General features: G+C 40.5%; 1 protein-coding gene across 4 annotated transcripts in view; it reads right to left on the reverse strand.

The window, feature by feature from the left end:
• Positions 1-4,804: 4,804 nt before the first annotated feature.
• Positions 4,805-21,876, reverse strand: part of DAB2 (DAB adaptor protein 2) — a 50,702-nt gene continuing 33,630 nt past the window's right edge. For 3 of the 4 annotated variants that reach the window (XM_019650755.1, XM_019650756.1, XM_019650757.1), the window contains exons 7-15: positions 21,484-21,510; positions 21,198-21,251; positions 20,740-20,802; positions 15,007-15,660; positions 13,781-13,943; positions 9,350-9,982; positions 8,698-8,807; positions 8,046-8,116; positions 4,805-6,545 (exon numbers count right to left, since the gene is read on the reverse strand). In XM_019650755.1, the coding sequence (XP_019506300.1) occupies positions 8,051-8,116; positions 8,698-8,807; positions 9,350-9,982; positions 13,781-13,943; positions 15,007-15,660; positions 20,740-20,802; positions 21,198-21,251; positions 21,484-21,510 (1,770 nt within the window). In that variant the 3' untranslated portion in view covers positions 4,805-6,545; positions 8,046-8,050. The remainder of the gene's footprint in view (positions 6,546-8,045; positions 8,117-8,697; positions 8,808-9,349; positions 9,983-13,780; positions 13,944-15,006; positions 15,661-20,739; positions 20,803-21,197; positions 21,252-21,483; positions 21,511-21,876) is intronic. The other variant, XM_019650758.1, reaches the window with a different exon arrangement.

The following is a 21,876-nucleotide window of genomic DNA, read 5'->3' on the forward strand; positions in this document are numbered from 1 at the left end:
CCCGCTACCAAATGCAGATCACAGCAGTCTTTGACTTCACAGTACCCTCAGGGCAGAAGAGAAGCACAGACTTGGAGAGCATAGTCAGCAAAGCCCATGGTGAAGTACCTTGACTAGAAAGTGGAAGCTAAAGAACTCAGAGGACTAGTTGCTGGGTGCTAGTACCACGAGGATTACCAGAGACAATATAAATCGGACAGAGGCAGGGAACTAAAAGCCACTGAACAGTAGGCTTCAATGTTGACAAAACCTCATTTGAACTCAAAGGGATGTGCCATTTCAGGAAGGATATTGAGGGGAGGGCTAGAAAACTCTTGAGCTCTTATTTCCTAAGGTGCTTTGTAATTCTCCACTCTACTTCATGGCAAGCATAACACTGTCAGATTTGAAAAACAATAGTGGGTTCAGGGAGGGTTCACAGAAGTCATTGAATAATAATAGCAAACACATACCAAACATTTACCACCTACAAACACTATTCTGAATCTATTACAATAAACAATTTGATTTTCATATCAACTCTATGAGGTGGGCTGCGACTACCACCACCATTTTATAGAAGAGCACACTGAGACACAAAAAACTCAAGAATTGCCCAAAGTCATATAGCTAGTAAGTGGCTAAAGCAAAATCCCAACCCAGGCTCCCGTGTCTTTGCACTTCACCTCAAATTAACCACTTAGGCACTCCATTGCCTCCCCAAACTGGTACCATGTCCATTATGGTGACATATCCTCCATTCATTAAGATTTTATTCCTTTCAAGTACTTTTCTTATACTTTCTGTAATCAACACACTTGTCACAAAAATGAATGAAAAATATGTTTTCATTCACTTTTAATTAGGCAAGTTAATTCCCCTTTAGCCTTTCCAGATCTCATTTTCAGGATGGATGCAGTATCACTTTGAAGTCTGAATTTTTCTAGTTGTTATAAATGCAACACACTGATGTACCTCACAGTTAGTCCATCCTAATTCAGTTTTCGCCCATCAGCATGTTTTAATGTTTTTAATGCAAGCTTCAGAATGGCTCACAATGAAAGATGGGTTGTGAGTAATATTCTCCCAGTTTCTTCTACATTATAAATAGCAAACCATCCTTCATGTGCTTACAGCCAAGTTAGATGTGTGTTCTATGGTCAATGAGAAAGGCTGTCCATACAAGCCCATTTCATAACAGGAATATTGCTATAATGTTTCATCCAAATCTGACATCCAATAGTATCATGCTCTTAAGGAACTTGATCAAACTATGTATTGATGACACAGTTGATTTTACCCAGGATTTTAAAATTTTCTCCTCCTTAGTTCTTCAGGGTTTAAAAAACTGATCAGTAGTGATGCCTTTATCTTTTATTTATTTATTTATTTATTTTTTTAAAGATTTTTTTATTGGGGTATTGGGGGGAAGGGAACAGTGCTGGGGAATTGGGGGAAGGGGAACAGACAAGTTGCTGTCGTTTTGTTCTTCTCAGTCTAGTTGTGGAGGACGTTGCTTCACTGGCCTAAATTGGCACCATCATTGCGCTCTTCCCGGGCGAGGCAGATCAGTCGCCAGCTTCCGAACGGCGCTCACTGCGGCTGCTGGCCGCTCACGCTGGCTGCTGGCTACACACGGTAGCCCATGGCAACCCACTGCCACCGGGGCTGCAGCCTACGCCGTCGCCAGCGACTCATGGCAACCCATCTCCAGGTTGAGCTGTTGTTCAGCATCTTAGCTGTGGAGGGCAGTGTCACTGGCCCTCATATATGAGATCCGAACCGGGGCCCTCTGGCGTCCCAAGCCAGCTCTTAACCATCGCGCCACTCGGCCGGCCCTATCTTTTATTTTTTTTAATAATTATTAAAATACAGCTAACATGCAATATTATATTAGCTTCAGGAGTACATCATAGTTATTCAACAATACCCACCTAGCACTATACAGAGTTATTGCCACATTATTGATTATACCCAAGACATTCCAAAAGTTGGAAAAGCTAGGAAAGAGTCTATGTCCTTGAGGGCCTTTTTGAGCTGGTGAGCCAACACTAGCAGCCATGAATATAGGTTTTTTATGTGAGAGAAATACCCCCCTACTAATTTTACCCACTGTGAGCCTTGCCATTACTGCAGTTCATGTGTTAGTAATGGACATGAGGGCTATGAACTGCCGGCCTGTGCCCAGGGTCCTTCATCCAAAGAAAGCAACTCCTGCTGCCTCTAGTCCCATGATTTCCACCATCGAGGCTCTAAACCAGTTTCTCGGTGAAAGAGGCAGGGAGGCGAATGGCACAGCAACTCTTCCACTCCCCTCCTCTCCATCTCCATTAGCTCTTATGTTCCAACATTCTGCTCCTTACATCCCAGTGTAAGGAGGTGCCGGGTGGAGGCAGCCTCAGAATCACCCCAGAACCATCTGCAACTCAGCCTCAGCCCAGTCAGGTCACCATGTCTCTTTCAGAATGGCAACACTTTCCCTTTCTTACAGTTAAGGCAAGGTCATAGTGATTGAAGTCAGCCAAATGAAAAGAGAATTGACAGAAAACTTCATAACTAATATCATGAAAAAAACTTGTCATGAAAACTTTCAGAGTCAGGGTCTTTCCTTTTTTTTTTTTTTTTCCTTTACAACCACCTCATCTTTCATCGCTGCAGAAACCCGGTTTCTTTGCCACTGAGTAGCCTATAGTGTCCTCTCCCTGAAGACAGGCACTTTTATGATGTCGGCACACTGTAGAGGCTTAGTAATTAAGTACACAATTCCTGAGGGGCAAGGGCAATGAGTGGCTCGGTCCCTCACTGGGTGAGATGACACGTGGCTGGCCCTTGTCCATCAGCATTGCTGTAATTAGGACATGTTAACAGAGCCGCTGCTGGTGCACAGCCTTGTGTGTGTCCATGTTTGGCATATCAACTCAGGACATGAGTCTTGGCTACTTTTAATAGGAGTTAGTTAAAACATTTCCCAGCAGGGATTGTGCATTTTATTATTTAGCAATCCCTTTCAACGATAGCTTAAATATTTGCCAGGGACTTTTGGGGAACTGCTATCTTTTAGTAGGGAACCTGTTCTGGGAATATGGGTCAGAGTCCTCACATCAGCTTACTGCAGGGTCAAACTCCTGAGTTAGCTATGTCCTTTCCCCTCCCTGCTTTTAGCACAGGAAAGACACAGAATTGTGCTCTGTTTAGCTGTCTCTAGACACCAGTTAATGCTTTGATGAAGGAGTTTAAAATCAGATTGAAAAGATCTCCCTACTACAACGGACAGTTTTACAATAAAATACCACGGAAACCACTCACTTAAGAATTGGAGTAGATTGCAGCCATTTTAAAACATGAATGCCATTCTCAGATAAGATGAAACAGAACAGATCCTACCTCACAGGGTTACGGTATCAATAGAATGAAGTTATGTTGCGTAAATGGTAAATCATTTTCCAAATGCAAAATTATCTTGAGAAAATCAATACTTTCTCTTTGTAATTGCCTTTATGTGAGAAATTTGGGGGGCATGCCGGCTGTTAAAACTCAGCTTTTAGCTTAGATCTGATACCTAAATGAAGCCCTCTTCCATGTAGAGTAGGGTTATCATAAAAGCTAAACTTCTGGCATACAGGTGTGAGTAGCACCTGTTACTCAAGAGACGATGAAGAAGAGGTCTGTTTCCACTTTGCTGGGACACTTCAGGATGCACCTTCCTCTGCTTGATCAACAGTAGTTCCTACTGCACTGAAGTGAATGTCCTCCCCTTATAGACATGAGCAAGGGTTAGCCTCTGGCAAGATCTTACAGATTAAACCATATGGAAACAGCACACGGGCTCAGTGGGTTAGATACACCGCAGAGCATCTGGATAAGCCAGATAATTTGTGCAACATGTTCTTATCAGCAGCCTTCTCCATCTGTGGCTTTCTGGAAGCTGCTTTTGTGTGGAGTCTGTTTCTCTATATTCTACTCATTGTTGTCAGAAACTAAATGTTTCAGTTAAAGGGAAAGGTAAGGCAATAATACCGAACATCCTATAATGGTAAATGACATTCTCCACACATCAACTTTGTCTTATTCCTAGGGAAGTCAAATTTAACACCAAGACTTCTATACCCAAACAAGGCCTATCTTGGGGTCATCTTCCTTACGGATCTAGGTCTTCTCGGAAAGAATGAGAGCCTTGAACTTCTATACTAGGAGAGAGCGTTTAAGAGACTCGTAGTGTTAAAGATGTCTGATCATGAGCCTGCCAACCTCATACAGAAGCTTTCCTGAATAGCTTGGGCCAGACTGGACCAGTTCACAGTTGTGTCTTTAGTGAGGTCAAACAAGAACAAGAGAAGGCAAAGGGTAAAACGTGTGAGTCAAGAGTTCACTATTGAGTGTTTTTTGTACTTGACGTCATTTGAGGTTGTTCTGATACAGGCCTTATCCACTGGACTCCCATTAAAACTCCCAGGAAAGGAGTATGTGTAGATCTGAGAGAAAAGAGTAAGGCATTGAAAGGTGTCAGACAATAATTTACTCATGCTCCTATTTCATGGATTTTATCTTTGTGACAATCCAGAGTGTATTATAACTTTTACTCACCTTAGACAGGTATACTTTATTTTTATTTTTTAGCTGAGCCATCCTGCCACCTGTTGGCAGCTCAGTGGCTGCTCAGCTCGGGCTGGGACTCGAACCGCTGTTGCTCAGAGCTCAAACTCTTGAGCAAGCTCTTAATCAACTGAGCCACTCAGCCGGCCCCTAAGATAGGTATATTTTCTAAGTTGACCCTAGCACATCAACACAAAGCAATATTAGAATAAACTGATGGTTACACATGAGATTCTGCCATTCCAGTTTATTGAAATGAGTAAATTTATAGCTTTATTTGCATACAGAAAAGTGCACAAGAAAACAAGTATGTATAAAACAATTGTGTGGCTGATCATCACTTCAAAAATGTTTCTAGTTTCAAAAGTTCAACTACCTAGAAATAATTGCCTCCAGTTTAGCACATTTAGGTATTTGGACATATAAAATAAAATTCAAGTCTGTGTTTATAATGACTGAGTAGGAAGCCAGATGGAAAATTATGCCAAACATGATCAGCTATTACCATTAAACATAAAACCACAGGACTTCAGCTTGGACTACTTGGGGCTAATCAATAGAAGTTCATGAGGCTACCATCTTGTTTAGATCCTGAGCAGTCATCTTCTTCTTCTACCTAAAGGTTACATTATATGTGGTCGATTAACACCCACAAGAACCTGAGCATTCGGGGGTCAAGAGACAACATTGAAAACCCAACATAAACAAACAAAACTCATTTTGGCAAGAACAAATCCTTCAGAACTGTGCTAACAACAGGACTAAAAATAAACTGGGAAACTTTCCAAGGTTACAAAGAGAAAAATAATGCAAACATTAGATTTTCAATGATAAGAGCAAATAATTGTTCTATAGCTTTTTTTTTTTCCTCCTATTTATCTCCCGACTAACTATGAGATTGTGGCTTCAAGAAAAATTTCCAGTTACTTGATAAAGGTCTAGTATGACCCCAAATAAGCACCTAATGTGTTTGGCACAATCACATTTAACTTTGTAATGTATTGCTCTTCAGAATACAGTCTGAGTTGAGTTCACTGCTGAGTTGAGTTCAGTTTTTCTTCAACATTAACTGCTCTTCTGGAACTTCAGGAGGATGGCCTCCTAGTCCACAGAAAGGATAAAGGTTGTGCCCATTTGCAATTCTAGTTGCTGGGATTAACGATTACTGAAAAGATGGAGAGGGTCCAGATCTGTGAATCATTAGATATTTTGCCCCATAAAACTTTGTTCCTTGTAAAAGGGAGGTGATATAAGAACCTGGGAGCAAAACCAACTGAAAAGAGGATCAGAGCGAAAAGGAGAGGAGATAATGCTTTTCCCTCGTTTGCACTAGCTAGCAGGAGATTGGAGAAAGGACAATCTCACTCTTAAGAAAATACGATCTTCAGAAAGAAGTTACATCTTTAAAAAGGTTCTTAGGTGTGTCAGGTTCCAAAATGACTAAGGAGAAGTTGGACTTACTTCAATTTTACTTTAAAAATTCTCTGTAAGTGATGGTCTGAAGCAAGATTTAAGAAGGTGCCTTGTTCTACTTTAATTTTTAGATTTTATGCTCTAAAATAGAACCCCCAGACAACCATGAACAGTAAGGATTTTGAAATTTATTCAAAATAGTATGATCTAAGGGGTTGTGGTGGCTGTGCCTGCCAAACATAGGGTACATGGTAGAATGTTCTAGAAGGTTCTAGGGACACAGCAGGCAAGGGTTCAAGTAGGGAAACTACTTTATTTACATTTAAGCTAGAGAGTTTAGGTTCTTAATTTATTTAAAGCCATAGGTTCAGTTTAGCTTTAACCTAAACAGAAATTGAAAGGCATTTTACAAGTGAGAGAGGCAACAAGAAATAAGGCAACAGATAATATGTCAAAGCTGGAACAAGGGCAGGGGTCAGGACTTGTCTGGCTATTAGGTTTGTCCTTGACTACTAAGGTCAACCTTTTTTATTCCTCTGGATGGTCCACGTGCCAAGTTCCTAGACAAGCATGGAGAAGAAAAAAACTTGTGGTTAGAAATGTTGGGTTGAATATCAATGTATTAAGTATCAAGTCATTATTAAAATGTTAGTAATAGTATCTCCTAGGACTGATGCAAGAGGATGAAATAAGATAATAAGTGTAGAGCCTGTAATAAAGTGAGTGACACAAGTGATCAATAATGTTAGCTATTTTCTACCATGATAGTTCTCTTCCCAGTCTTTAAGTTTAGCAGGCTGATCAAAGTTATGCTTCCTTCATGACCTAGAAAAGAAAAGGCCTCTAAAGAGAGCTCTGGTCAGTTCAATTTAGTGCAAACAATTCTCCCAGACTCCTAGTGCAGTTTATTCCTTTCTATTTGTTCAATGCCTCCCCTGGAGAGGAGGGTGAGAATGAGTCTCTGCTAAGACTTCTAGCCCTTCAATATATTACATTGTGTTATTAGCATTAGAAATCACCTGGACGCTTGTTAAAATCAAGCTTTTTTTCCTCATTACTGGAGGGGGATATTCCAGGGCTGGGGTTCAGCTCTCTGAGGCAGATTTTATGGAAAAGCAATTTAAGAAACACCATAACTGGAGAAATGGATTGAGAGGGAAAGGTTCAAATTACAAATAAACTCAATGTTGTTGTGGATGTCAGATTTAAGATACTTATCTATTTAAAACAATTAAATTCTAGATGGATGAAGACATAGGCTAGTAGTCCACTTGGATGGGGCAAGACTGAGATAACGGATTTGGGTTCTTTTCACTCTTTCTGTTGTACTCCCCTTCCAGCTATGTCCTACCTCTTCTAAAATGCAGACTAACCTCAATCTTTTAAGACCAGACAAAGTTGCCTGCATTCACTTTTGAGAAAGAAAGGGTCTCGCTGAGCGTCTCCCGGTGTCAATCTCAGGGGGTTATACCTAGTAACTTACCTAGTATAAAACCCACTCGTGAGAAGAATCAATCTGCAGACCCATCTGCACTTACACTGCCATTGATGGAGATATTGGCAGCTGTCGTCACTTTTGATTTAATGCCATCAGACTAACTTTGAAGGCCCTCCCAAAGCAACAAATACTGATTTGGGAGGCAGGAGAAGTGTGATCATCATCTGTTTAGCTGACCTGTTTGGTAGCTTCAGAAGGATTTCTGATAGGAAACCAAATAATTTCTAGGATGCTTTGCAATCACTTAAATATGAAGGTAAAAAAAGTGGAAAGCTGTTATGTGCTATATTGTGTTTTCCATATAGGACTGAAATATTAAAAATACGAGATGTGATAGAAATCCATATACCTATGGGTACATTACTGTTTTTGATATGTATAAGAATTCTATTCTTAAATGTTCAGATTAGTCACTATCAAATTGCCAAGTATAGATTTCCATGTCTACTACTTCTAAATTACAGAGTGTAATCTCTTCCCAATTCTAAAATTAAAATTTTACCTTCACCCCCTGTGCCACCCTTTCTCGTCAAACCTAAGCTTAGTAGGATCAGCTACTTACAGAAGTTAGGCAAACGGACTTCCAAAAGGATCCCTATATACATCAGGGGCTGCAGGTGGAGGACAAGCCATCTAGGGAGATAAAACCAACCTGTCAATAAGTATAATTACAGTTATAGGAAAAAAAAACCTATAATTAAGTCTTCTCAGACTCCTTTAAAAATCACTTAGGTCACAGACAGGTCTACACTGATTTGTGTTCGCCTGTTTGTAACTGTTGACATATATTTATTATTTACATCAAAACCAAAGTCCAGGTAAATTATGTTTGCCTCTCCAAAATGGGAAGTGTTATTCATATGAACTAAAGAAGGATGGGAAACCAGGAACTTAAATGTTTGAAAGATTTTTTTAAGATGGCATTTCAGCTTAATTTTCTCCCCAAATGCTTTCATGAGCTATGTTAAACGAGATACAGAGGGCTTTTTCTATATGATATTGATTTCTCAAGTTTGGGGTAGTAATCTCTGCAAAAATGATATTTCCTCAGTTTGAGTGCGTGTTCACACTGTGATGGTTCTCACTGATAAATCTTATTCAAGTGTCCTTTAGCATCAAAGAATTATTATACATACAAGCAAGGTTAATTCAGGAGGCGGTCTCTCTATGTGGCATATGCTTTGGAGCAATAGCTTTCCGCAGTTGATACTTACAGAGGCTTGAGATGAGCTGAAAGAATTTTTAGAGAAAGGATTCTCAAATGCATTGTCAGAAGATTTGGTAACTGGCAGGGCACCTTGTCTGGGAGCTGGCTTTGGTGGTTCTAGAAGGCGAAAAACCCGAGTCGTCAGTAGACAAGCTTTCCCCAAATTTAGGCAGAAGTCCCCAGTCAGGCTTACGTTAGAAAATAAGTTCCCTACTTTTAAAATGTATATCAGTGGAATAAAAATCACCACTGAATACTAGGACTCCCAATTATTACAGGAAATTCACCCCTTCTTAGAAGAGGAAGCCATGTAAATTTCCCCGAAGTGGAAGAGATTCAGAATTTCCTCACTTCAGGCCATGGAGTGTGGGTGAGGCTTTACTATACAGCCCTCCAGGTGCCATGACCCATTCAATTTTGATAGCTCTTGGCAGCCCTTTTAAGAACTGTCACGAGAGGGCAGCATTGGGCCAGCCCTTAGAAACAGCTAAGAAATAGCTACTTAAGGTAAATGGTTTGTTTCCATAACCACTGATTACAAAAAAAAAAGCAAGAGTAAGGCTATTGATGGTTGGGACAGGGTTCTTCTGAGGGACTCTAGGCCCATATGACAGTGGAAATACTTGTTAGTATAGTAGACAGAGAAGCAGGTAGCTTACCATTGATCTTTTTCAATAGCTGATTAGCATCAAAGTCATCATGGTCTGCATTCTCTTGAGGAATGCCAACTTTGCTGTTGAAATAACTGGAGAAGGCACTTGAAGTCCCAGAGGAAGCCTGGTCTCCCTTCCTTGCAGGCACAACAGGTGGCTGCCGCAGTTGTAAATCCTTAAACATTTCTTTCACTTCCTTGACTTCTTTATCCCCAAGTGGGTCCAAGGCAACGAAGGCATCAGTGGAGACGTCCTTTGGAGGGCCAGTTCTGGGAGGTGGTTGAGGAGGAGTGACCAGGAGAGAGGAGAGCATAGAAGGGGGCTGGGTAGACACAGCAGGAACTGGAAAAATATTGCTCTGAAAAGGATTCCCCAAAGGGCTTGTTGATGACCAAGAATTGGGTGACACAGATGCTGAGGGGCCCCAAACAACAGGGGCTGAAGGGGAATTTGAGGCTGCAAAGGATGAAGGCTGGTTCCAACCTGGAACAGCTGGGCTTGGGGTAAAAACGATTGGCTGACTGAATCCTGAAGGCTGACCACCCATCATGGCTCCCGGGACCATTGGAGTAGACTGATTGAACACTAACGATGTTGGGTTCCATGGTCCTGCCTGAGGGGGCGTAACTGGTACACCACCTGAAGGAAGCAGGAGAAAGGACTCATCAGGAGACAAGCTTGAAGAGGATTCTTGATTTCAAATGCAGATGACATTTCGAAGCCCTTTCTATCACACCTTTTCCTCATTAGAAGCGTAATACAGTCCATAAGTACCTAGTCATGAAAAAATGGGCCATTATCCTACATACACTGATGTATTTCAAATAGCTAGAACAGAGCTTTGAAGAGCATGCCTTATTTGTTGAATGAATACATTTACATATACAAACCATGCTGATTATCAAGTAGTTAATTAAGATAATCCATGAGGTCCTCTGCTTCATTGATTTGATCTTTTCATTTGGCAGCTGGCTCCTGTCTGGGTCTGATGGAAACCAGCTATCACGCATGTGCCTTAGGCCTCAACATGCTTGCATCCTGAAGCAACCATTTCAAAGTTCCCTTCCTTTCAAATGCTGCCAAGGTTGTCGCAGCGATATAAAAGGATGAAAAAATTTGGTTGGTGCCAAGATAGTTTTAGAATTTTATATGTAAAAATGGAGGAAAGACTGTTATCCTGGGAGAGCTGTTTCAAATAAAAGTGCTTCCTGCCATGTGTCACTCACTAAACTTTGCCAGAGGTTAGAACAGAGTATTCAAAATTGGAAGGGAGAGAAAGAAGACACCGTGAGGCAAAAAAAAAACCTCCCCAAAACAAAACACCTTCCCAGGTAACTAACGGCCTGTGTCTGGTGTCTGGGTATCTGATCTCTGCGGGGGAATGGCTCTGTCTCCTGCCTCCTTGCATTGTTGATTGGGAATTAGCGAGACCACTAAATTCCAGGTTTCTCCAATGTTTTCCCCCCTCTTCATGAGATGCTCATTCTCTACATCTTGTTCTAATACGTGGACACTTTCTCTCCTGCCTCTTCCCAAGTGTATTAATGGGCCAGTTAAACTGTCATCACTAACAGAAAATCGAAATTCAGCCTCATACCTAATTCAGGAATGATTTCTGCCCTCAAAATCTACTTGCTTTGAGCTTTGGAGCAGAGCATTCTTTCATTAGGAACCCAACTAAGGCCTTTAAACTTGGGTTAGAGATGTTTTTGTTTCCAGAGTGAGAAATATTCTGAAAACAGTATTCAGGGGCTGGTGTAGCAAGATGTTCTATCTTGAATTTTCTTAATGTTGGAGATGGGTGTTACTTGATTCATCTCTATCATTATGAACTCTACTCATTTGGCCGCAGACACATATGGTGTGCTCATGGGGAGCAGTGGGTTTCAGAAAAGGTCATCTTCCTAAATTAAGATGCTTAATTTTGAGGTGAGGGAACTGGGTACAGGAATATAAATTGCTGAAATTGGGAAAGTCAGTTTGTAACAGTAGAGACTAAAACACAGGCGTATGGGCTCTTAACCCAGCACCTATCCTCCTGTTCTGCCTCCTTGGTATCAAGCGGAAGAACTATTTTTCAAAAATGGAATGTTAATTCAAATGTTTGTTTTACAGATACAGAGATTAGACATCATCTACACTAAAGCATATACATATTCCTTTCACAATGAATTGAAGGGGAGTTCTCTTAGGATCTATAATATAGGCTTCTAAAAGTGAGTTGAGTTTGAAGGAAGTAATTTCTAGCATTTTAACACAAATTTACTTAAATTTTATAATTCAAATCCAGACTAACTCACTAATAATTTACACTAAATTGGATATGCAAATTGGGTATAATTTTATCATCTTTCACTTGGAAGACTTGCTTCCCCTTAGGAAAATGTGTGGCTTTATCAGAGATTGTATTAGTGGGAGTGGTAGTAAAAGAGAAAAATATATTTGCCAGGAATTAAAGGCTTTCCCGGTATAAACTTGTGCCAGCCTTCATTCCCATCTAGCAGATTCCATGCATTGTGTTTCCAAGGTATTTAAGGCCCCTCTGGAGAGAGTAGAAGCAAGAGGTAAGAAAAAAGAGTGTGGGTAAAAAAGTCAATTTTACCACCTTCTAATGCTAGATTAAAACACAAGGTAGCTAGTCGAAGCTGAGGGCTCAGCTTCCTAAAATACCCTCTCCCCACCCCCCAGTTCTCCAGAGGAGAGAGTCCCCCAGCTGGGTCCAGCGGAAGCCAGACCTCCAACCTTCCAGGGTTTGGCTGAGGATCCTTGCTAGTATAGACAGGGGCTATACTGTAGAGCTCAGTTTGAGTACCATGTCCAAACTTGGAAGAATCATCAGTATTCTGCAGTTGTATACCCCAAGGCCTCAACAGGGGCACCTAGCCAAAAAGCTTCACTTCGTCTGAATAAATTAACAATTATAGGGTCCAGCTGTATTTTCAGGCTGACTTGTTAAATATTGGCTGCAAAAATTCTTCAGGGCATGATATTAGACTACAAGCTCTGTGATGTGATCTAGTCACAGGCAGTGCCTGCAAGCTCTCTACCCTTCTGCAAGGAAAAGCACCAACCAGCTCCACTTGGGGGTGCAGGGAAAGAGCCATGCAGAAAGAAATGGCTCCCAAGAGACATGATGTGCTTAGGGAGAGTCTCTTGATGGTATAAATGCAAACAGACCAGGAACAAGTTGGCTTCTCAACATCGCATGGATTTCAGCCATTCAGCAGCTGGGTAATGACTCCCCTTTTGCCACCATATTCTAGATATGATCAAACAGATTTAATATGACAGAACCAAAATATGTTCCTTTGAAGAGAAATAGCAGAGACAGAAAAACTAAACAAACAAATAAACAAAAAAACCCCAAGGGTCCTGATGACTGACTCTGCAGGAGGCAGAGAAAGCCAAGATCCCTGATCAAATTTTGCAAAATGCAAAAGAGAGCCCCCCTCAACTCCCTCCCAAGATAGTCTATTTGGAGCTTATAACAGTGCCAAGAAGCAGAAACACAAAGAGAATCCCCAGCAGGACAGCAAAGACTATTGCTGGGGTTTCTGAAGACTGTACCATGGAGAGAGAAAAGAACTGGAGGCTGTGGATGAACAGGAGCAGGCTCGCCCATCAGCAAAGTGGCCTTCCCCTGTGTCCTGCCCCAGAGTTGCTCAGAGGCTCACATGAGCAAATGACACATTTATGAATGACAGCACCAACACATCCTAGGTATCTGATAAAAATCCCATCTCTTCCCTTACCTCTGTGCTCTTTTCAACTCCAGGTTTCTAGTACTTATCTTCTAACTCTTTATTAAGACACTTGGCTAGCCAAAATATTGGCAAGGAGCTCTTAAGGCTTAAGTATGCAGAGACTGATCATGATATATGTCTGTCCCACACCCACCATATGCACAGGACCGGAGCTGGGCTCAGAACCTAGAACTTTTATTCCATGACTTACACTTGCTTCAGACTTAACTTATATCCCTCTTGGGGTATAAACCCCTTCCAAAAGAGATATCTGTTTAATAGGGGATAGGACTTCGATCCGGTAATGGCAACTTACATGGAAGACATGCATGTTGCTACTTCTCCAATAGAGATGATAGACAAGGCTCTCTCACCTCCAATAAAGCTGGTCTGAGCTTCAGAAGCCCTTAAAATTGTCTTCAGTGAGCCATTATCAATTGGTTTAGGGAAGTGCAATACTGAAAATGGATTTCTTCTCACATTCCAATTCAAGGAGCCGAATTTCAATTACATGTCAAAGGTACCAAATGGGGGTGGGGCTGTCCAGAAGTCAAACTGGGAGAAAGATTCCCTAGGTTGCTCAAATCTTATGCCCCTGAAACCTCTGTGGATATGAAGTGCCTTCCTCCTATGCACTATCATCTTATGAGTGAAAGTGACAGAGCCAAACCTAACTCAATCTCCAGGCACTCACCTAGACCTGCAAGGGGTCCCACAGGGGCAGAAGCACTTGTTTTGAAGAGATCCAGAGGGGTGCTCTGTGGGGTCGTAGAGTGTCCTGTAGGTGATGTCTGGCCTGGAGGTTCTGAGTCAGGAGGAGCAAAGATGTCTGATGTAAGCAAGTCATTGGCTGCAGACTGACAGGGCAGAAAGGGAGATAAAAGAGTTACTCAGTAACAGAGAAACACAACTTTATTCTGTCTCCTACTCTGTACCTCAAGTTTGGGAACCACAAAAAGAAAAACTGTTTTCTATTAATGATAAACTACAACAAAAATCCAACCAACCAACCAAACAAACAAACAAACAAATACACAAAATAGACAGGGATCTCTGCAATGGACAGGATATGGGGTCTTGGTGACTGATGCAATGGAGGACTCTCAAAGTGAAATCTAATTTACTGGTTTATATATTTGTATCTGTCTGGTCTCCTTTTCAGTTAAAAGCTTGAAGCTGGTAAAGAAAGGACAACTATAAATAAGTAGCTTAAATATTTTTCATCATTCTAGTGGATTTGAGTCAGCCTGCATAAAGATGATACAGTAGTATATTCATTAGGTCAGCCTATGTATTCCAATGAAATTTAAAAACCAAAACAAAAAACAAAAACACCTTGCAGAAACCACATTCTAAATTGCTTTTGAATGAAGTGGTAATAGTAAATATATATATATATATATATATATATATATATATATATATATATACACGTTTCTTTTAAGACAATGGATGATGCGGTCAGCTTTTAATAGAGGAGACAAACTCAAGAATTTTATACCACTACCTTGGCCATTAATGCAATATGAGGGGTGTGTCTGGGGCATGTGTTAGCGTGGGAAGGTACAAAAGGGATCCCAAGAGCCCTTGCCCTCCCTTCCCAGAATGTGACCATCAAACTTACCAGAGGCACAGAAGCATAGCAGCATTAAAAATAAAAAAATAAAAAATGTGTTTAGTTAATAATAAGTGACAAGACATGCAAACGGAAATCAGGGTGTGACAAACACTGCTGAGTGAGAAGCTTTACTAGGGTGGCAACGAGAGGAAGGTATTCCTGGAGAACGATGTGCCTTAGCCCACCTTCTACTTTATAGCCACACAGGGAACTACAATAGTAGCAGGAAGGAGCTTGTATCACACCACCCTTTGATACCGAACATGCATGCTGCCATTGGGTATGTGGAGAAGACAATTCACCTTAGCAGTCCTTCTGCCTCTTCCTGGTTTGGTACTTTGTGGAGGTGGGATAATGGCTATGGAGTCATGTGGTGAGGACTGGACAGAGCTTTCCAAGTCCTGCTTTATGCCATTCGGTACAGACGGTCCTTTGGGAGGGCTTCCCACAAAAGGGTTCGGGGAAGATTTGATAGGGAAGCCGTTCTGTTCTCTTTCAGATACCCCATTCTGAGTTCTCACTGCTGGCTGTGTTTGCGGACTCGAAAGGGGCCACGGGTCTGCCTGAGTTTCCTGTTTGCCAGTCCGGTTAGAGATTTGGTCAAATTGCTGACCAAAGTAATCAACGTCCCCATTCAGGGGCCCATTACTCAGAGGAGTAGACAAGCCACTCGAATTCTCTTTCTTTTGATCTGGAGATTTGAGAGAATCAAATGAAGAATGTGTCGATTGGTCTTGCTGTGCAAAAGGATCATCACGGAAAGGATCAGGATTAGGGGTGGGAAAGAAATTGAGATTGGCAGAAAAGGCATTTTCGGGCAAGAAAGATGCCTGAGGCTTTGGTCGAGGAAGAGAAGAGGAGGTGATGCCGTTTGTTAAGAAGGAATTTTCTCTTAAAGAATTCTGATTGGCGTTGATTTCAGAGTTTAGATCCACTAACAGGATATCTTTGCTTTCCTATCACATTTGGAAAGAAAAGAAAAAAAAAAAAAGAAAGTGTTAGTCCATGTTGTGACTTCAAATGAGAAAGCTATATAAAATGACCAGGATTATAAAAATTCTAATGAGATTTTGGTCTTGACAAACTGGTCGACCATCACCTCCTCCTGTCACCTCCATGAATGCATTTACTGGTTGTACAATAGGTCCTCCCCACCTGACCCCCACCCCATGACCTTTTATTTATGCCTCAACTTCATTGACCCCTCATTAAGTGAAATCTTACAGGTGTTTATTCATGTCTCTGCTCACCCTTATAGGATGGTTGAATTCATCATCATTGTTGTTTCAATTCATGCCCTTGAAAGTCTTAAAGGGAATTGGCTGTGAGTCACTTCAAGTGATAATCTAAGTATACTTGAGCTCAGAAGCCTACCCCAGCTTTCTACCTGATGTGCAGTCCCTTCTATTGCACCCCCAAAGTCATGTAACATCACCTCTCTAAATGAGAAATCTTATTGGCTAATACATTCATATTTTATAATCCTGGCTGTCATGAAGTTTAAGGTTAAATACCTATGTTCCTCTATAATTGGGCTCTCTTCCGGGGGGGGGGGCAAAAAGATTTTCCTCCTACGTCACAGCCTATCAGATATGACTTTAAAATTTTTTAAGGATCTTTTTGAAGGTGCTAGCTAAAGTGGATCTCTTATCCTCATCATCCTAGTCTCTCCTCTGGACACAGCCTTTTGTCTATGTCTTTTGAAAACAGTGATATAATCTAACATTAACCTCTCTTATTTGTGCATTTTTAATAAAATAGCTTAAAGTTGCCTGTGTTGTGAGAATAATCTCATCTATTCAGTAGATAAATTCAACTAATCTTTCATTTCTCTTTAATTTATATATAATCTAATCTTTAATTTATGTATAAGATGAAGATGTGGGTTTAAAAGTCAATTTGAAACACATACCAAATGCATACATAACTGTACGAATTCTGTTCTCTATCATTTTCTGGTATGTTAATTATTTGGGTTCTCAACTGTTAGATAAGACATCCTTCTCAGTATAAAAACAGCAAATTTGATCAATCTGACATATCTTTATTCAGGTCAATGAAGTAACTAATTAGGATTCACCCTGGGATTAGAGCTGTCATACTGCCAGACCTTCTCCTTGATTGACTTTGATCCATTTAAAACTTAACAATGCTAGCCATAGCATAGAAGAATATAAATAATAAAAAACACTTGGCTGAGGGCCGGCCGAGTGGCTCAGTTGGTTAAGAACATGAGCTCTGAGCAACAGGGTCGCCGGTTCAATTTCCATATGGCCAGTGAGCTGCACCCGAGCTGAACTGCTGCTGAGCTGCCAATGGGTTGCCTGATTGCTCAGTGGTTAGAGATCTTAGCAACAAGGTTTCTGGTTTGACTCCCACGTGGGATGGTGGGCTATGCCCACCTGCAACTAAGATTGAACACTGCACCTTGAGCTGAGCAGCCATGAGCTGCCAATAGGCGGCTGGATGGCAACTGGACTTGGAGCTGAGCTTGCTGCGAACTCCACAAATAAGATCGAAGGACAACACTTGACAACAACTTGTTCCCCTTCCCCAATTCCCCAATAAAATCTTAAAAACAAACAAGCAAACAAACAAAAACACCTAGCTGAAATGGAAGTTGAAAGTCTAGCATTACCCCAAGCAGATTACTAAATATTTTGATCATTGAGACAAAAACAACCTTAAGGAAATATAAAATTCTCAAAAGTAAAAAAGGGACCTGATTAACCCTCAATGGTTTCAAGAGAAAATAACAAATTTTTAGAAAATTTAAGCCCTGAATCAGACCTAATTGGTATTCTATCTTTTGGCTTCCTTTACTGTAAATTACAAAAACAATTTCTAAAAACCAGCTTTCCTCTTTATAATGAGAAGAACTTGTCAGAAGAAAGAACTTATAATTAAAAACAAAATTTTTTTAATCAAAGAAATGGATTGAAAGACCTCTTCATGTAGGAATCTTTAACAATCAAAAGGCAGGGCAAAATGTATTATAAAAGCTTGTGATTTCAATATTTATTCATTTATGATGAGCCACCTCCGGTGAGAACAGTTGGGTATTCACAGCTGGTAGAGTTCTCCTTTGCAAATACTTCAGAAGAAGTTCTGAGGACACCAAACAGGAGCCACAGTGTTAGACTTCTGAATAGTCACCCTATAAGTAAAATGTATACAGCTCTCCTCAGGTTGGGTTTGTTGTTAACCCAAGATTAGGAATCTAGTTCATAGACTACAACTGAAAGATGCAAGACTCATCACCCACCCCCTAGGTCAGAGCTTCATTAATTTTTTGTTGGACAGTCAATACCGCATCCACTCGGCCATCACAGGAGGACCTGAGAGACAAGCACTGGTGACACAAAAGTGAAACACAGTCCCTGCTCTTACGGGGCTCCAGTAAAAGGGGCAAGAAGGCAACCAAAGGTATCTGCATAGAGGCAAAGTGTTAAATACTGAGTTCCATGGCCTAGCTATTCTCCAGGTAGCTAATCATCTCACTTAGCCATTTCAGCCTGCCAAACCCCAGGCATCCCTACTCAAAGCTTTTTGTGGCTTCCTGCTACTCCCTATATTAAAATAAGCTTAATTAGCTAGACTTTCCAAAAGACCCACAATAGGACCCAGTTTGTTTTTGGCCTAACTACTCTCTATTTTTCTAAGCACTTTAAAGACCCAAATCAAATTCAGATTTTTTACAAAGCCTTTTCCCATTTATCCCTCTATTTCAGCATCACCTATGACCACTCACAGCATCTTATGTATACACAACACTGCTTTGTGCCCTGATCCCGTCTCTGTACCAGATATAACCTCCTTGATGCGGGACCAAGCCTTATGTTCTTATAATAACTGTGCTTTCAAATGGTCAAATGTTTAAAGTTAGAGCATGTCTTTTTCCCTTTTCTTCTTTCTTTTGAGATCAGTATGGAACATCTGATCTCAAAAGTGGTTTTCCAATAAAAATTATATTCTAAAGGATGCCATTTGGTTTGCAACATGAGGGGCAGATAGGGAAGGGAATGACTAATAAAGTCTAGGTAATTTAGATTGTTTTCCTCTCTTCATCTCTTCCAGAGCCACTGTTTTAAGATTTGAATATTTTTAAAGATGCTAGTTTTATCAAGTAGAGATAAATTTATTTTGTGACCTATGGATATGGAATCAATGTGTAAGAACATGTTGGCAAAGTCACATAATTAGTGCAGTTAGCATTCTTTTACTTATCTGATACCATTTGCTTTGATGGTATTTATTCCTTTAATTTATTGTTAGTTTAATTAAGCCAACATTTTACTTTGATAAACCAAAACATCTTAGAATACATGAAGACTAATATCAATGAGACTCTGGATTATGCATGTTGTTTTTCATTTCCCTTTTCAGAATGTTCTAGAAGTCTCCAGAAGCAGATTAAGCAGTCAGTGCTTACTTGCCTATCCCACTGGAACTCTCCTTCATAGTTAGAGCGCTTGATCTCTTTCGATATACTTGTTTGAGTGGGTTATATTTGGAAAGCATGTCATTCCGATCTCAATTTACTTTGGGAAGGGAGCTGCCAATAGAGGAGGGGGCAAAGTTGCCTAGGAATCAAAATGACCTCAGACCTAGGAGGCACCTTGGACCTTTCAGGATTATCTCATCCAGTATTTCAAAAAACTTATCCTTAGAATGGTAACACACATGAAGAATGAAAGGTTCTATAGACAAGTGAATTAGAGCTCACTGCTTAAAAGAACATTACACAGCTTCTCTACTGTGGGCTTTTTAGGGTCTCTCAAATGCTGTTATGCATTGTGACTCTCATCGGGCTGGGGGCAGAGGAGAGTGTGTGTAGCCCTTGCTCCGCTCCATGTCACTGGATCTGGCCATTTGATGTAACATTTCATAGGCCTGGCATTCTCTGCAATACTCTGGGGCCTGTGACACTTATCCAGTCCTCCATCTTCTGCAGCTTGAGTTCCTATGAACCTCTTGGTCATGTAGCCTTGCTTGATAATTCTCAGATATAAGAGATTCCTAGAGAGTCTCTCCATTATTCGACACTGATGCCCCTTTTGTCTAGTTATTGCCTTCTCATCTTTTATGTTCCAGTCTAGAAACTCACTCACTCAGAGGCATTATCTGAACCTCTAAACTAGATCAATATCTTATAATTAATATCCACCAATAGGCTTTGTGATTAGCTTTAACGCTGGTCTCTCTGCCAGACAGTAAACTCCACGATGCCATTGCCATTGTATGTCTCACTCAGTGCTGGGCCCAGCTAGTAGCAGATACGCAAAAAAAAATATTAAACCAATAGTAGAAATCGTAACAAGCCATTCAAAACTACATGGGCAATTTCACGTGAGGCTTGTTTTGGAAGGTCTGAGACTTGGGTTTAAGCCTTGAATCTGGTCGTCTTTCTTGAGTAAATGAGTTTTTTCTGAATCATCGTTTCCTTCTCTACAAAGGGAAATGTTGCTGAGTTCTCACAGAGTTGTTACAGATCAATCGCTATTAAGAGGACTTGATACACTATAGTATCCTGTGAAAAATGAGAATTTTTCTTTTTTTGTTAAACAAGAACAGGCTTTGGTTAAACATAACTGAGCCTCTTATTTATTTTAAGTCTTACTTCACACCAAGACTATGCTGCTAAATCACAACAGAAAGAATAGAAAATAAATGGAGTGGCCAGGAGGCTTTCCAACTAATCACCCAACACACATATTTCCCTCAAGTAGGCTTATGCCAAGAATCATTATTCAGCTCCTCCTGCTGACCCTAAGTATTATTGAGAAGGACAACATTGCCTGACCTATTGCTCAGATTTAACCTCTAAGCAATATTAATGTATCTGAATTAGTGATGATAGATCCCCATGGCGACTTAAGATGTAAATTTGCTTTAGTAGTCATTTACACCTTATGAAGAAAAGTCAGCCGTCACCTTCCAAGTTTCAACGAGATGCTCAAGATTTCCAGTTAATTGCCAATTTGAGTTATAGATGTCATTTCCATTACATTGCAAATTTAAAAACAGACACTTACTGTTGGACTATTTAGGTCAGGAGGTGTAGACATGTCCCCAAACAAATCCATCTGGTCAACAGCCTTAAAAAAGTATTTGGATTAGATTCAGATGTGTCTACTAAAAAAGCCTACTTTGTATATTGTCGTAATTGTTTCCTAAGCTAAAGTTTAGGAAAATAATTGTCACAATTGGATTTTCATTTAACTAATACAGATTTGATAATAGGCTATTTAGGTCAGGAAGTGTAGACAGGTACCCAAACAAATCCATCTGGTCCACATTCTTTAGAAAGTATTTGGATTAGATTCAGATGTGTTCACTAAAGAGCTTACTTGTATATTGACATACATGGTATAGTAATGTTTAGGGAAATAGTTGTTGCAACTGGATTTTCATACAGATTCAGTATTTGCAACATCTATAGGAAGTAAAGCCCGTGTTCAGGTAAGGAAGAATCAAAAACTCACATACATACCAATTTCAGTTTGTTAGCTTGGTCATCAAGACTCATTAGGGTCTCGCTTCCATTCTGAAAAGATGGCAAATATTTGAGGGTTTAGTTGGTGAGTTTCCCTATAGAATTTAATTTCCTACTGTTTGTCTTGCTAAGCAGTTATGATTTTGTCACTGTACATCTTCTATGAGTAGAGGGGTCATGAACACAGACTAGTAAGCGAGGACGGGGACATGCTGGGCAGGTAGCAAAGAAGGGCTTATACACACTACATGCATAATTCACAAGAAGAGCAGGTGTGTTTTACCTCTACTGCATTGTTGGCTTCTTCCATCTAAAAAGAAAGACATCAATTCAGTGATCTTAGTAATTATAGTTAAAGGGGGTTAAGTAAAAGAATGCATAAGCATGAGAGACTCTTGCATATTATTTCTGCCCCACAGTCCCCCTCTCCTTTTCATATTAATACTGGATTTTAATAGAGTTACTGGACTTAAACTTCGTAGTGCTGCATAGCCTTTAGAATCAATGTGAAGCTTGCAGGGAGAAAAGACAGGAGTCAGGGACTGGAAATCAGAAATGCCTACTGATAACATCCATCCATTGCACAATTGAGAAGAACAGACAATACATTTCTCCACTTGCTCTACTTGGGAAAGCCACGTAGAGGCTAACTCTCCAGGCAGACCATGTGTTTATA

The sequence above is a fragment of the Hipposideros armiger genome, unplaced genomic scaffold (assembly GCF_001890085.2).
Source record: "Hipposideros armiger isolate ML-2016 unplaced genomic scaffold, ASM189008v1 scaffold_146, whole genome shotgun sequence".
Classification (NCBI taxonomy): Eukaryota; Metazoa; Chordata; class Mammalia; order Chiroptera; family Hipposideridae; genus Hipposideros; species Hipposideros armiger.